At 32.8% G+C, this 17,303-nt stretch overlaps 1 protein-coding gene across 12 annotated transcripts in view; it reads left to right on the forward strand.

The window, feature by feature from the left end:
- LOC127063100 (solute carrier organic anion transporter family member 74D) overlaps positions 1 to 16,172 on the forward strand; it is a 91,462-nt gene extending 75,290 nt beyond the window's left edge. For 10 of the 12 annotated variants that reach the window (XM_050992427.1, XM_050992429.1, XM_050992424.1 and 7 more), the window contains 7 exons: positions 347 to 469; positions 4,427 to 4,591; positions 4,675 to 4,870; positions 5,074 to 5,224; positions 5,534 to 5,774; positions 6,523 to 6,651; positions 6,898 to 16,172. In XM_050992427.1, coding sequence (XP_050848384.1) covers positions 347 to 469; positions 4,427 to 4,591; positions 4,675 to 4,870; positions 5,074 to 5,224; positions 5,534 to 5,774; positions 6,523 to 6,651; positions 6,898 to 7,067 — 1,175 coding nt within the window. In that variant the 3' untranslated portion in view covers positions 7,068 to 16,172. Of the gene's footprint in view, positions 1 to 346; positions 470 to 1,170; positions 4,387 to 4,426; positions 4,592 to 4,674; positions 4,871 to 5,073; positions 5,225 to 5,533; positions 5,775 to 6,522; positions 6,652 to 6,897 lie in introns of those variants that run through there. The other 2 variants (XM_050992435.1, XM_050992436.1) reach the window with 2 other exon arrangements.
- The last annotated feature ends 1,131 nt before the right edge of the window (positions 16,173 to 17,303 follow it).

Below are 17,303 nucleotides of genomic sequence, written 5' to 3' on the forward strand. Positions count from 1 at the left end.
ATACCAAATTATCTTGAAAATTCTTACTTATTCATTAGCGTAATAAAACGAAAGAAGAGGGTAAAAATTGGATTGGATAAAATTGCAACGTCAGATAAAGAAAACGTTAATATACCTACATTTTTTTTTATTTTTTATTACCTTTTTTTTTTTAACTCATTCGTAGTACATACACGATGTAAAAGATTTAATTGGTCAATCAAACAGCGAGTAGATTAAAAATAGTATTCTCTCTCTTTTTTTTTTCTTTTTCTTTTTTTTTTTTTTTTGAACGACAAACGCTTGTAAAATACGAATCGAGCGTGAATATAATCGTGACGTAAAGCATTCCTCTTTTATTTTGAAGGTCTTGTGTTGATATCCGCGATGCTGGTGTTGGTCAGCATAGGAATGTTCGCCTTTCCTACGCGTTTGCCGATGAGCAGAACACCGCCGAAACGAGCGGATGCCAAAAAACCTAGTCTAAGAGGTAAGTCCTGATTAATCTTGAGAGGAGAAAAGGAGGTGGGATGGGATGGGATGGGATGAGATGGGATCGAATGAGATGGGATGAGGAGAGAGATAGAGAGAAAAAGAAAGAGAAAAAGAGTCGGCGATCGTCCGTAAAATCGACGAGGCGTACGTTTCGCCATCCAGAAGAGTGAGAAAGAGTAACAGAAAGAGACAGAGAGAGAGAGAGAGAGAGAGAGAGAGACTCGTTCGACCATCTTAATCCTTTAGTTGGCCATTAAATTTTTCTTACCTCTTAAAGGTCGGCGTACCGATAAAAAACTTGGAAGGATATAAAAATGTCTTTCTTTCTTTCTTTCTTTCTCTTTCTCTCTCGAGTCCGTGGAAATGGGAAGATTTTAATCGGCCTTCTTTTTTTATATCTCCCCGATTTCACAAAGCCTTTAGCCGAAGATCTTCCGTGGTAGTTTAACCGACGTCATTTCTTGATCTAAAACTTATATAGCGCGAACGCGCGATTTCGTTTATCGATATTCAAAGATATCAAAATGATTTAAATGCGTGTTGCGTACGTTTGCTTCTTATATTAAAATTGGAAATAATGATGCGCGCGCCCGATTATTATTATTAATATTATTATGTTTATTATCATTATTATCATCATCATTATTATTATTATTAAAAGAAGAAAAAAAAATTAAAAAAAATTATTTCTTGTAGTTTATTTTTTATTATTAAAAAGCCACGTGCTTCGATCAGAAGAGGAAAGAGGAAGCAGAGAAGGAAAAGGAAACCGACGACAACGACGACGACGACGACGACGACGACGACGACGACGAAAATCCTCTCGGTAAAATTTCGCGTCAGGCTCAGCCCATTTCGGCAGCCGGACCTCGAAGGCTAACGAGAATGCAAATAAAAAGCGGAGACAATGTGGTGCTCTTCGCAAGTTAATCGGCGCTTCCAGCGCGCTGAGTTTCGCCCACGGCCGAGATAATGAGTCCTCGCATAAGAATATTTATATCGCGGCACGACCAACCAGCCGGCCGCCCGGTGCCGCTCTCTTTGCAAAAGGAGCAAAGGTTAAAATATCGCGACGCAAGAAAAAAGACGGCTTCTTCTTCTTCTTCTTCTTCTTCTTCTTCTTCTTCCTCCTCCTCTGCTTCTTCTTCTGCTTCTTCGTCTTCTTCTTTTAGTACTTCTTTTGCTTCTTCTTATTCTTCTCCTTCTTCTTCATCTTTTTTTCTTCCTCGAGTACGAATAAATACCTCGAGTAATACCTGCTATTTTAAAAATATTGAAATATTTCGAGAATTCGATCGAAGATGTTGCTCGTTTTTGAAACGCGGCTTCTTTCGAATCAATTATTATTTTCAAGTATTTGCTAAACTCATTTGACGAAACTTCTTCTCAAGATCATTTATCTTCGTTCTGTTCGAAATCTTCTTTTGTTCTTTGCCCTTTTTCTTCGTTCTTTCTATTCTTTTTTCTTTTTTCTTTTTTATTGGTAATGATAAAAAGTAAATTTTTTTATGAAAGACATAAATGAGATACGAACAAAATTCTCATCGATTTAAAAAACGACGCGAATAAAACACTAGTCCGCATCGCTCGTATTAAGTATTTAATTATTTATACCCCGAACTTTATATCCCCTAATTTGTATTCATATCGAGCTGTCTTTCTTAAAAATTAATTACAAATATCATTAAAACTAAAAGTTATCATTAAAACCAATGACGAATAATATTCTCTAAATATTCTCATTCCTTGTAATATTAAAAATTATATCCAAATAAAGACTCAAAAATTATATTCAATTATCATACAAACTTTCAGAGGTATTTCTAAATAGAGGATACAAAAAAAATGCTATCTTAAAAGAACTTTTCGGTAGACCACTAATAACTAACTGAGGATGGAACACACGAATGCTCGCGAGTCACGTCAAAAAACACGAAGGAGAGACAGAGACAGAGAGACAGACCGACAGAGAGAGAGATAAAAAAGAGAAAGACAGAGAGCGAGAGAGAGAAAGAAAGATAGAGAGACAGAGACAGAGAAAGATAGAGAGCCAGAGAGAGAGAGAGAGAGAAAGAGATAAAAACAGAGAGAGAAGGAAAGAGAGAAAGAGAGGGAGAGGGAGAGAAGATGAAAGAGCATAGGCGTGTTCGATCGAGCGAACGAAACGAAAAGGTGCCCGGACGTCGTAGGTACATACATAACGTCGTGGGGCAGGAAGGACGCGAGGAAAGAATGCCGTCGGCTCGTCCCTCGCGCGATCCTCGAAGCTGGAGCTCTTTCTCGCTCGCGCCAGCGAGCGCGCGGGTGCACACGCGTGATCGCGCGCGAACGCGCACTCGAGCGTGCGTGCATTAACGCTAATGACCGACCGAGCGACTCGTGCACTCGTGCACGAGGTGGGGCAAGTTCACGGTCACGCGTCGTGCGTCGAGTGCGCTCACGCGCACACAAATACATAGACATATATATCTACACGTGTAGGAGCAATCCACGCGCCTACCTTCTTCAACCTCCCCATCCTACTCACCCTCTATTAGATTTTCATAGGAATCGTTTATTCATTCGTTACGTAAATCGAAACACGACTTACGGCTTATAAATTCGTATTTATTATCGCGACAAATTTTCTTCTATTTGGAAACAATAAACGACTATTGTTGCTTCGGTCATATTTCAAATAGATATGTCAATTTTGACGGACGATTTGAACGATATTTATAAAGTCTCTTCTACGAAATATATCTTCTTCAGGATATTTTTATAAACTCTAGATCAACACGCCGCTCGTTTTTCAATGTTTTATGTTTTATCTTACGAATTTGAATTTAGCCCGGATTGGATGTGTATTTCGAGTTTTCAATGTAATAGAGTAAGATTATATATTGCGGTCTAGGAAATAAGTCTCGGTCGAAGGTAATTTATAAATTTGCATGCTCGTATATTCTTTCTGATTTTTCACACATCACGTCGTATTTCGTTCGTCCTGAGTAATTTTTGATTTAGATATTTCGATTTGAAAGTATGGTACAAGTGCTTCGGTGTATTGTATTTTAAGACATAGATCTTGTTAAAGATACTCGACCGACACATCCATATTGATCTTTTTAAAATACCGAATCAAATTCATTATTCTTGAGTCACCGTGAGTCTGAATTAAATACGTTAGTTTCTGAATATAATAAAGTACCATGATATACCGTATTCTAGGAAATAGATCTTGTTGAAGCTAATTTGCAAACTTGCAACCCTGACACGTAGCAATTCTGACTACATCAAATTTCGTCCCTGCAGAATTACACTGAACTAGATTCTAATCTAACTTTTGGTTACGGTAATATATCAAAACAATGTACGTTGCAGACATCGGATCCCATAGAAAATAGTTAATAAACTTTCCAAATGAATTTACCATGATAATTAACTGTTATTGTCTTTTAACGATCGTTAAAGAAAAAAAGATTAGGTGGTGAATAGGCCATAACGTAAAACTTAACGAATCGTTTAACGATCACCCTATATATATACTACACCTATAGCAGGGTTGTCGCGGTAATACGTGGAGCTCGATGTTGGTCACGTTTGTCTACTTAGGGTCTATGTACGGGACGTTTCTATGCGGGGTTGCCACGACTCTATGCTGCCTTTTCTGGAAGGCTAGAAGAAGCCTCTTAGCCGCGTCGTTTCCTACGTACTACGCGTCTACATACATATATCCTTTCAGTATTTCTATAATAAATTTCTTTTGAAATAAATTTCTTCTAATCTTTCCGAATGAATCTCTGTAATAATTTTCGTTATTAAACAAATCTAATCATCAAATCATCGTAATCTGTCTCTTGGTATTGTTCTATCAACAAAAATATTTAATAGAAAATTATTATTATTATTATTATCATCATCATCATCATCATTATTATATTATTCTTTTTTTAACAACTACGTTTAATTACAGATTTTCCAAAAGCAGTTAAAAGGCTGCTAAAGAATGACATCCTGATGTTCAGGACAGCTAGCAGCGTGCTGCATATCCTGCCAATCGCAGGACTTTACACATTCTTACCAAAGTACCTCGAGAGCCAATTTCGCTTGCCAGCTCATCATGCTAACATGATATCAGGTATTATTAATCGATATCTCCAATAAAATCTAATAACAATCATTCCTAAAATTCTTACGTTGTGATTTTCCTTTTTTTGTCAGGTGTCGGTGGTATTCTAGTTATGGGTCTGGGTATCATAATCAGTGGAGTGTTCATTCTGAGAGCGAAACCAAACGCTAGGTTCGTTGCAGCTTGGATAGCTTTCACAGCAGTCGTTTATGCTATTGGTATGGGCGTATTGATGTTCATTGGTTGTCCGATGGACGATTTTGCTGGTCTTGTCTCGCACTCCGATGGGTAAGAAATGAAATAATAGTAATCATCATCATCGTCATCATCGTCATGATCATCATCATCATCATCATCATCATCATCATCATCATCATCGTCTTCGTCATCGTCATCATCATCATCATCATCGTCATCATCGTCTTTGATGAAATTTATTTAAATCATTGTTAGAAATAATTTCCATTCATGTATCATCACTGTTTTCTCAGAATCTCGAACTTCGAGCCAACCTGCGAGGCTAGCTGCGACTGCGATCGGAACAAGTTCAGCCCGATCTGTGGCGCGGATGGCAAAACGTACTTCTCCGCGTGTCATGCTGGCTGCTCGAATTACACGATAGCGGACGGGAAAGTGGCATCGGTATGTAAGGATATCTCTCAGAGATATGTATACATAAGCGTGTATTATGTTCGTTCATATGTATATGATATAAGTACACATCGATCCAAAGGGGGAGTAGGGATTTACATTAAATTGTCTCCGAAAGCAAAAGCTCACAATAAAAGAAAGAATAAAAAGATTAAACGAAGAAGTTTATATCGTTATAAGATGTTAACGTAATCCCCGTCCACTTCTTTTTCTTGTCTTCTTTTCTTTTCTTTTCTTTTCTTTTCTTTTCTTTCATTTCATTTCATTTCATTTTTTCCCCTTCTTCCTTTTTCATTCCAGTTTTATAACTGCCAGTGCATCGGGCAGAACTTAACGATGCCGGAAACGACGAGCACAGCGACGATTGGTTACTGCCAATTGGAATGCAGTAACTTTTGGGTCTACATGATTCTCTTCTCGGTGTTCGTTTTTATTCACTCAACGGGTGAGGTTGGTTCCATGTTACTGATATTACGATGCGTGGATCCACGGGACAAGGCCATGGCCCTCGGTCTCATACAATTTGCTATTGGCTTGTTTGGTAATTATATTTTATGTTCTTATACACTTTGACGCTATCTTTCCTTCCTTCCTTCCTTCCTTCCTTCCTTCCGTTCTTCTTTCTTTTTTTTTTCTTTCTTTTCCTTCCTACTCGCTTCTCAACTAAGAGTACTACTACTCGCATGATTTCGCAATTACGCGCTTCACGTTTTATGGACGCTGGGAACAACTTACTACGCTACTTTCTACATGTCTGGCCTCGCGACGTTAACCGTTATTACGCAAATCCAAAGACGTATAACAAATTTTTGTTCCCTTTATTCCCACGTGATACCTCCAAAAGATTTATCAATTATTCTCTCAATGAATCTTTTAATCGATCGGATCGATAAATCATTGATTATCTGTTACATTGATAACTAAGAAGACTCGTCCATTCTTGAACATTGAATAACTGTTAGAACGAACAAAGTATTTCCACTAAAAAATATCGAGTTGGCCAATAACTATTGTCGAAACTTTTAATAATTCGTATTTGAATAAATAACACTGCTGTGGTATCCTATGTATAAACAAATAACATTTTTATTCAAAATTCCAACACCTATTGCTAAATTGAAAATTAATTTGTTATGAAACAATATCGTTCATTCGCACTGATAAATCATTGATTTAGATCTGTTACATCGATAACTAATATTATCCGTACATTCTTTTGATCTGTTAGAACGCACGGTGTACTTTAATTAAATAATATATATATATGTATTATTCATATAATTGCACAGGTAACGTACCATGTCCAATCGTATACGGTGCTGTTGTGGACTCAGCGTGTCTTGTGTGGGAATACGCTTGTGGTGAACGAGGTGCCTGTTGGCTCTACGACTCAAATGTCTTCAGGATGTTTTATCACGGTACGCAAAGATCTTTAACATTAAGATCATTATAACTCGTGAAATAGTTCTTATTATTTCATTTTCAATCTGAAACGTTATCAAAGGAAATAAAACTAAAGGAAAATGTAAAAGAAATGTTTCGAGTATATATACTCGATCCATGTATAACTTTGCATAGATAACGTAAATACATTCATATATACACACAAGTTAACAAACAAGTTATACATTCTCGAATAACTCGTAGATTTTCATTTGCAACAGGCACGACGGGTGGAATCCTTGTGATGGCCTTCATCGTGGACATAGTTGTGTGGTACAAAGCCGGTAGTATAAGTTTCGTTGAGGAACAGGAATGTGAAGATGGTACAGCCGAAGAAATGGCCACTTTAAAGTCTCAGGACGCGCAAAACGTCGATAATGATTATCTGTGAAGGATATACATACATATATATATATATATATATATATATATATATATATATACATATATATATATATAAAAAGACCCACACACGATATATATATATACACATATATATGGGTAAACATATGTATATAGTCTCGAAACGATGTATATAGAGGGGTACATAAGGCGTTCTAGTGTGAAAGGTGTTCAACCCTTTAAACACGAACGAAGTCGGTGTGTGATCGAGGTGAATTCGCGGCTGTCGTCCTTCGAGCTGTCCTACTTGACAACGGATTATTCTAGTCTTTCATCGAAAAGGACGAGTCAGCGACAAAAGAAAGAGAATACCTCAAATTCTCTTTCTGAAGAAGAAGAAGAAGAAGAAGAAGAAGAAGAAAAAGAAGAAAAAATCCTCTCCGAGATGAACCGGCCAACGATTCTCGACCAACGATTCTAAAAATCTTCCTTTATCTTCTTTTCTTTTTTTTTTCTTTTTTTTTATGTAAAAAAAAAGGAGAACGAATCTAACAAACGGAAAAGTGTTACGTAGATTGTGAAGATGATTATCCTGCGATTTTCTATCTTCTCTTATCAAAAAATATATATCTTTGAAGAAAGAAAGAAAAAGAGACTGAGTCTCGATGAACGAGGAAACGTACATAGTATGTACGCATATACATTACAATTAACTTACGCAGGATATATTAAAAGAACGATGGAATAGAGAAGACGACGAGCGCAGCGAACGACCACGTGCCAATATATTATGTTGTTTTATATCTCCCACGTTTTTTAAAAAAAAACGTCGGTACATGAACACACGTTGTTTTATCAACGATATTTTTCATGATTTGCATTTTACAACTCTCGTTTAGTACTTTTGAAACAAAACAAAAAATTTAATTAAATTAATCCTTTGCATTTCATAGACACCGCTATGTCGACGTCCATAATATGAAGTAAAATTCATTTTTACTTCAAACCAACCAAATAAATTTTTTCTTTTATCTTTTACTTGATAAAAGATAATATTCTTTAATTTTCTTCGCTGGTACTCCGAAAAAGTGTTACGAACTTGTTGGTTAATTATATATTTAACAATTGACTTTAGTGCAAAGGATTAAATTAAATTATATTAAAACTGCCGAACTTATCCTCGCAGATTGACGCATACAATATATTAATCGATATATTTACATTTTATCGACATTTTATGCTTCCGCTAAGTATCAACGGAAATTATTAACAGACTGACGGACGTTAAGAAACGTTCGCGAAACGAAACACGGCCTAATTGAGAAAAAAAAAATCTCGTAAGATTCTCTCCTCCACCGTTTTACCCCTCTCGCTTCGGGTGAAGAAAAAATTAAATATATAAATATATATATATATATATATATATATATATATATATATATATGTTTAAAACAATAAAATTAAAATGTGCCGATAATCGTAAATCCAATAGAATCCTCGAAGAAAAAGATTGATAATATATGTATACATATATGTACTATATACGCAATGAGTGGCATATTGATAAATCGTGTAGCGAGCTGATAGGACGTATCCTATATGTGTATGTTCCTCCTTTGTGTATTTGTATATATGTATATGTATATATTTTTATGTATATACGTATGTATGTATATATACATATATATATATATATATATATATATATATATATATATATATCTCATTTCGTTCCAAAGTTCCAATGCATATAAATGCCCTCTGAATATTGAAACGTATGTGTACATATGTATATGTATATGTGAAAGCCGTACGTGTATATTTTTTTCTTTTTTTTAATTATTATTATTTTTCTTAAATAATATAATAACGTCGCGATATCGAGGGCAATCTTTTAAGCTCAATCTAATTAGTTCCTGGTACGAAATCGAAAGGATTATTTAAAAAAGCTCGTAAAAATTAATTGGCGCTCCATGTATCGTCGATTAATGCGCGTCATCTATCTCGTACCCGAAAAGATCTAATTATTAATTAATCATATTGCAGGTGTATGTACAAAATAATAATACTTTCGTACATACATAGATACGTACGTATGTAGAGTGAAATTTGTTTCATTCATAGGACAATCCACTAAAAAATTAAGAAAGAAAAAATTTCAATCGAATGCGATAGACGTCATTTGCGAAAGCGAAAATTTACAAACAAACAAAAATATATACATATATATATATATATTTGCGTATGTGTATATATATATATACACAAACACACACTAAGTTAAGTCTCTAACTTTTTGCAAGTCGTATACACATCACACATATACACTCCATATATTGATATACCAGAAGAAATAAACATCACACAAATTACGTATCACAAAGTATTAACTTACGAAAATGAAAATAAACGGAGTCTCGGGTACGATTGCATCCAGCTTCTCCATTTTGCATTTTATTCGCGTATGGAAAGGAAATGAAAAACAAAAAGAAAAATAAAAAAAAAATATTTAGCATTATTCTCGACGAGTATATTCACATCACAAATATTTTATTACATAATTAATTCCATCGCGTATGGTAAGAAAATAAATAAAAAAAAAAGAAAAGAAAAAAAAGAAACGAAAATGCTTAACATTGTTCTCACGACAAACATATTCACACATCACAAAAATATTTTATTACATAACTAACACACTCCAAAGTATATAATATATTTAATGCTAACGGAGAAGCGACGCGATTAAACTCGAGTCATTAACCGTCCGCACTCTTAATCGAATATTGTAATAATCGTGTTGTACTATATGTTCGTGTGTACATAGACATTCCGTGTTTAGATATCTTCTACAAAACAATTAAAGAATGATCGTGGATCGAATAATCTGCGATCGTTGCGGCCGGTGGAACATTTTATTATTATTACTTTTTCTCTTTTTTTTTTAATAATTTTTGTTCTTATAAAATATAAAAAATCTCGACGCAGGAGATTAGAGCAGAAGGACGAGAAGAAAGAAAGAAAAAGAAAAAGAAGAAAAAAGAAACAAATATATATATATATCATATATATATATATATATATATATATATATATATATCTGCGACACATATTTTTAGACGATTTGAAAGAAAAATGAGACAAAATGAAAAGAAGAAAGAAAGAAGGAAAAAAGTAAATCGTTGATTCGTTATTACGGTGATTAGCCTAACATTAGAAGAAGAAAGCATAAAAAAAAAATAAAAATAAGCGAGGAATACACGGGTAATTGATTGCCCGTGACAAAAGAAGAAAGAAAACATTTCATGAGAATTACAAGAAGCTGTATTTTAATATCGTACAATTTTACACGCGCGAAAGAAAATACATCACGGCGAAACGAACGTCGTCGATTTTTGATTCTCGAAAGGAAGATAGAAACATTAAATAGGAATGGGTAGAAAAAAAAAACGAAAAGGAAAAAGAAAAAGAAAATGGACTCTGCTGAACGGTGTACCGTTGAATTATTAATTAACACATTGTTGACTGACTATTATATGCAAAAAGTAATGTTTCACATCTGGCTATATTTTCATAATTGAATTAAAATCATTATTAAAATATTAATAACTCAAGAAAATTGATATCAATATTAAATAAATACCAGACAATACAATAAACAATACTACATGTTAGGTCAAACGTGTTCTAAATTATTTAAAAAATTAATTACTCTTTTTCGAAAGGTGTTTCAGGCAAACTTTTTTTCCAAATTACAAAACTACGAGCCTAGCTTGTAAAACTACAAGCCTAACTGCAAACCTAAGAAGTCTCGAAAATAAGTAATTGATTTTTTAAAATCATTTAGAAACTTTTTTGACCGATCTAGGAATCGTTGATTAATCATTGTATAACAACGACTTAAATATTAAATTTAATATTTTAATAATTAAATAAATTATGCGTGACCAATGCAAACGCGAGCATATAATATTTGTGAGAAAGGTCAACGATGTGTTGAAAGAAAAGTTTCTGCGGCATTCGAAAGAGCGCGCCATTGCTGCGCGCGCATGAAACCGGGAATTTCATATATTTTTGGAAAATTTTAGTTCTTCGAAAGGAAAGTAAAGTTTGATTAAAAAAAAAAGGAGATACATAATATATATACGTATGTATATATATATGTATGTATGTATGTATGTATGTATGTATGTATGTATGTATGTATGTATGTATGTATGGATGGATGGATGGATGGATGGATGGATGGATGGATGGATGGATGGATGGATGGATGGATGGATGGATGGATGGATGGATGGATGGATGGATGGATGGATGGATGGATGGATGGATGGATGGATGGATGGATGGATGGATGGATGGATGGATGGATGGATGGATGGATGGATGGATGGATGAATGGATGAATGGATGGATGGATGGATGAAATGATAGATGGATGTATGTGTGTATGTATGTATGTATGCATGTGTATGTGTGTGTGTGTATGTATGTAGTATGTACTTGCCCCGATCTTGCCGATTAGTCTGACAATCTGCGAAGAAAACAAAAAAAAAAATCTCGATCTAAAAGGAAGGATCCCAAATTATTTTTTTAATATTCAAATCTATTTTTAAGCGATATTCGCGTACGAGATCGCATATTTTCGAACATGTTCAGCAATCTACGGGGCATATTCCGAACGATGATACATTGCAATGATAAAATGGGGCGTTTTGTTTTAAGGGTTTATAAGATTGATACTGTTGTTTTCGTAAGGGATCAAAGGAAATATATACATATATATAAAACAAAAAAACGTAAAATTTTCCTATATATCTTTGTGATGATTGATTATTTTAAAACTTAAAAAAAAAAAGAGGACAAGACAAGAAAGAATATAAAGCGTAAGAAAAGAAATTACGAAGTGTAAAAAACAAGAATGCAAAAAAATACTTGATCATTCCGTTGATCTTCTTACTTTTTTTACTTCTGCAAATTCTAATGAACCCTTAAAACGATACCAAGAAAAAATAATATTGCGATAAAAAGAAATACAGCAGTGTGTGTGAGAAACTATCTTCCTCGAGAGAATCGTATTTTTTTATCCCGAAAAGTAAAGCCAATCTATATCGCCGTTTAAAAAGGATATTACATGTGTATGTAGTAAAAACGGCACGAGCGTGTATTTAATAAAATCGAGTAGTACTTTCGAAGCTCCTCGATATTTTTCTGAAGATCAAAGTCGCTTCTTGAAGGGTAGAGGGAGGAGAAAAAATTAATATGAAATATATACATAAATATATAAGAGATATAATAATGAATGAACGTCATTTTGCGGGGATATAATTTTTAAGTATAAGCAACATACTCGCTAAAGACAAAAAAAAATAAAAATAATAAATCGCATTGTGTAAATAAAATTCCATACCGTAGGATAACGTCTAAGAGGGGGTGGCACAATACAGGTTGAGAATTCAAATTAAATGATCGAGAAATAAGAAACACGATTTTTTTCCGCGCTTTCCAATGATGATTACGACCTATGTAAAAATGATTTCTATGTCAGTGATGATCCTGTATAAATAATTCACGCCCCTCCGTTATTAAATAACAAAATCATATTTCCGAAAATAATTATTCGCAAAGATCCGACTAACGAAACCGGCCGATATCGACCGACAAACGACGAGTGATTCACGAGAGAAACCTTCGATAATCGAAAGTAATTGTCATAAAAATACAGAAAATACTGCCCTTTCGAAAACTGCCATTTTTATCTTTCAATTTCATTGTTTCTTGACAATAGCAGGAATAATAGAAAGAAACAAACTTATCTACACTGCCAGATCAAAATGATATTGTTCGCATTATTTATATTAAGACGATTTGAAAAATTCGCAACTTTTTTATTCTTTTTTTAAAGTATGAATTTCATTCTTAAAGTAAAAAAAAAAGGTCTCGAATTTTTCAAATGACAATCGTACCTATGCATCTACAAACACACATACACACACGTTTTTGCATTGGCAAAAGGCGCACAATTTTAAAAGCTTCCAATAATCGAATATGCATTTCGATCCAATCGAAGGTTTCGTACTACTTATTATCAATTGTATTTAATGAAAAAGAAAAATGTCACGAAAATAAATTCTAAGCACAACCGCGTCGTTTTCGCTTTCGAGAACGCGTCGAATTTGTTCAAATTTCGCGCGCATAATAAAGCGGGCTTCGTGTGTACGTACTCGTATGTATGTGAATGTGATGTGTGAGGTGTGCGTATATATGCGTATGACAGAGAGATAGGGAGAGAGAGAGAGAGAGAGAGAGAGAAAGAGAGAAAGAGAGAGAGAGAGAGAGAAGGGATTATCATCTACTTCACACAATTCCACACATTTTAGTTTTTTGTAAAAAGAATTAATCGATGATATTATTCTATAGAATAATCATCTGCCTATGCGATTCTGCTGAAGGTCTTTTTTTTACCTAATTATCAATTAGTACATATACTTCGAAGGATATTTTAATCGCTAGTCTCTAGTTACTAAAATATTAATGAAATTGAAACAAGCGAATAAAAAAAAAGAAAAAAGAAGAAGAAAAAGGAAATGACGAGCAATTAAAGTGGAAAGAAAAATTTACAAGTTTTTATCGTATATACATATACAAATTTTTACTATTAATTATTGCTATTATTTGTTATATCATTATACATAATTATTATATTAATTATTACTATTATTACTATTACTATTTTTATTGTAATTATTATTATTATTATTATTATTATTATTATTATTATTATTATTATTATTATTATTATTATTATTATTTTATTATCACACGTCATGACATCATAACTATCATCACCATTATCATCATCATCACAGTCATCACCATAATCATCATAATTGTCACCATTGAAATCATTATCATTATCATGAAATCATTGTCATTTCTAATGTCATAATATCTGCCCTTATTATTATTACCACCGCTGTCTCTATTAGTACTATTAACATAATATTATTGTTACAAATCGGTATAATATATCGATTTAATATGAGTTATTAAATAATAATAGGGCCAGTCAATTATTGTTCACAACGAAGAAATTTAGGTATATTAACAATATTTTGTTCTTCTATTTAATTGGACTTCGCGAACACGCATAATATTATCTGTTATCACTCTGTTATCACTCTCTCCCCGATCACAAAAAAGTTTAATTAATGAAAAGTTGTATCTATCTGTTTCTTGGGGGATACAATAGGAACAGAAATTTTTATTTTGTACAAATATCGTTGATCCTGTATACACAATTGCAAATGTTTTTATTATTCCTCTATATTTTTAATTATTATTTTTTTTCTGTCTCTCTCTCTCTCTCTCTCTCTCTCTCTCTCTCTCTTTCTTTCTCTCTTCCTATCTCTCTCTCTCTCTCTCTCTCTCTCTCTCTATCTATCTATCTATCTATCTATCTATCTATCTATCTATCTATCTATCTATCTATCTATCTATCTATCTATCTATCTATCTATCTATCTATCTATCTATCTGTCTGTCTATCTATCTATCTATCTATTTATCTATCTATTTTTCCATTTTTCTTTTCTTCTCTTTCTATCTCTCTTTCTCCGTCTTTTCTTCCTAAAATATTTTTGTTTTACTGTTACGTGCATTTATTGTCCGAAGACTGTAAATATTTGAAAAAATGAAGCGTTCGATATTACCTCGATCCTGAGATTCCCGAAAAAATCCTGATATTTAAGTGCCTAAAAAAAAAAGAAAAAAAGAAAGAAAGAAACCAAGAAATACATGTGTCCGTTTTAACCACCGTCATTATACATACATATATAGTAATTTTCATAGTTAGAAGTCGAACGAGATACCGATTCGCTCATCATGACTAAAATTTACAAAATAAATCATTTTATTTTTTGTCCAAATTTTTTGATCAAATAAATTAATTTAAAAAAATTTTTAATATTTCATCCTATTCATCTATTTATATATATATATATATATATATATATATATATATATATATATATATACACATATATATGTATATATATCATCAAAAGGATCATTCTCATTCGAAGTTCAGATGATTCGGTAATTCGTTTGAAACTTCTCTAACCGATCAGTCAGATCAGCAATAGAAAATCGTTCTAAACATTCTGCAGATCTCAGCGCTCCAACGAAACGAACAAAAATATTATATATTATATATATATAATACACACACACAGACATACATATATACACATACATACACACATGTATCAATTATTTTTTATTCGCTCATAATAAGAATTTATTCGTTTTCGTGGAGTGCGCCTAAATAGTATGTGCGTATGTATATGTGTGCGTATGCTTGTATGTATGTATGCGTGTATGCTTGCATGTGTGCGTGCGTGTGTATGTGTACATGAGAAAACGTATGTATAAAAGAAAATAATTATAAATAAGTAAATATATATAAGTTAATAAGCATTATATATATATGTGTGTGTATATATATGTGTATATATATATATATGTATATGTATATATACACACACAAAATGCATGTACGTGTGTATATTAATTAATTATAATGATTTACGTACGACGGAATCTCGGGTTCGTGATGAAACGTATAAATCTTCTCATCGATGAAAATAATACAGATAAAGTAAAAAGGAAAGAAAAGAGGAAAGCTAAATAAAAAAGAAAAAATCGTTTTTCGTCGGTCAATATTTGTTCGGTTTCGAAAAGAAATAAGTATTCATTTTTGAAATCAAGCGATGATGACTGTAACATAGAACACAGATCCGAAAAAAGATAAAATAAAAATAAAAGTAAAAATTAATCCTCGGATTATCTTCCAGTGTAGAGAGTTGGGACAAAGGGATGAAAGAATGAAAAAGGTGATGGGAGGAAATGGTAATGGAATGGCTGCTTCTTCGAAATTTACGTATAATTTATTTTTTTGAGAAAAATCGTCGGAAGTTGCGGCGACCTTTGCTAATCCGAGGGTTAATTAATCGATTTAAGAAGAAAAATATGCTAAAAAGACAAAAATGCGCGAACGTATTTTGCAATTATACTATCATTATTATTGTTTGTAATTATGATTACTATCGAATTTGTTTTTAATAAACGGCAGGTGCCATGATTACACAAAAAAGTATTATCTCAGTATTTTTTTTCCTTTTTTTTTTAATTCTTTAACTTCTCCGTATTTACAATTTTTATTTGTTATATATGTAAATTCCTTAAATATGGAATATATATAAAATAACAATGCTGGATTGTAGAAAATGTTTAAAAAAAATCATTATAAAAATGTTCGATACGAAATGATTGATGGTCAATTAACCCATACAAATCTTAACTACGCCATCTATAGATGGCGACACTAAATAAACCGGAAAAAATGATGTAGATATATATATATATATATATACATATATATATATATATAATATATATATATATATGTCTTAAGAATTTTTAAACGAAAAGACTTTCTTTTAAAAATATTGCTAAAAAGAAGAATATAGATCTTTCTCATTCAGATAAAAAGATTAGAAACAAAAATTAGATCACCGTACAATTTTATGTTGGAAATTAATTTGATACGTAGTTCGACAATCTGTACTCTCTTTCAATCTCAAAGTAACGCTAAAAAATATTATATTATAGATTTGATTTATATAGATAAAATTAGTATATAAGTAAGTATAATACATACGTAATAATTCTTGCGTAATAATAAAAAACATATCTACCAAACAGAGATGGAAAATAATAGGCGGGAAATTTTGTTGCACGTGTTTTGGCAGGCATTTTTTTGTAGATGGCGTTGTTGACCGATTACATTCACTGAAAAGCCATCCTCCTCGTAACGGAGTATTCTCATTGATCTAGTGAAAAAAATCGGCCAGTCACGGACGAGAATTTTATGTGGGCTGTCAAAAAATCAGCCATTTGATATCTCGAACATCTCGATTCTTTCAAATCGTTTCTATTGTCGTATCAATGTATATAGTCATAAAATTAAAATCAACTCGAAAGTTTAATGATTTATAAAATTGAAAAGATAATTAAAGTATCGGCGTTAATAAAATTTACTGGTATGTATAAATCGTAAGAAAGATAGTAGCGTGTAGACGCCGGGGAGAAATCTTCGATTCGATTCGATTTGACTCGAGCTATCTCTCTCTCTCTCTCTCTCTCTCTCTCTCTCTCTATCTCTCTCTCTCTCTCTCTCTTTCTCTCTCTGTCTTTCTCCAGCTCGACGTATCGAAGTGGCTAT

This window comes from Vespula vulgaris, chromosome 4 (genome assembly GCF_905475345.1).
Source record: "Vespula vulgaris chromosome 4, iyVesVulg1.1, whole genome shotgun sequence".
In the NCBI taxonomy this organism is placed as follows: Eukaryota; Metazoa; Arthropoda; class Insecta; order Hymenoptera; family Vespidae; genus Vespula; species Vespula vulgaris.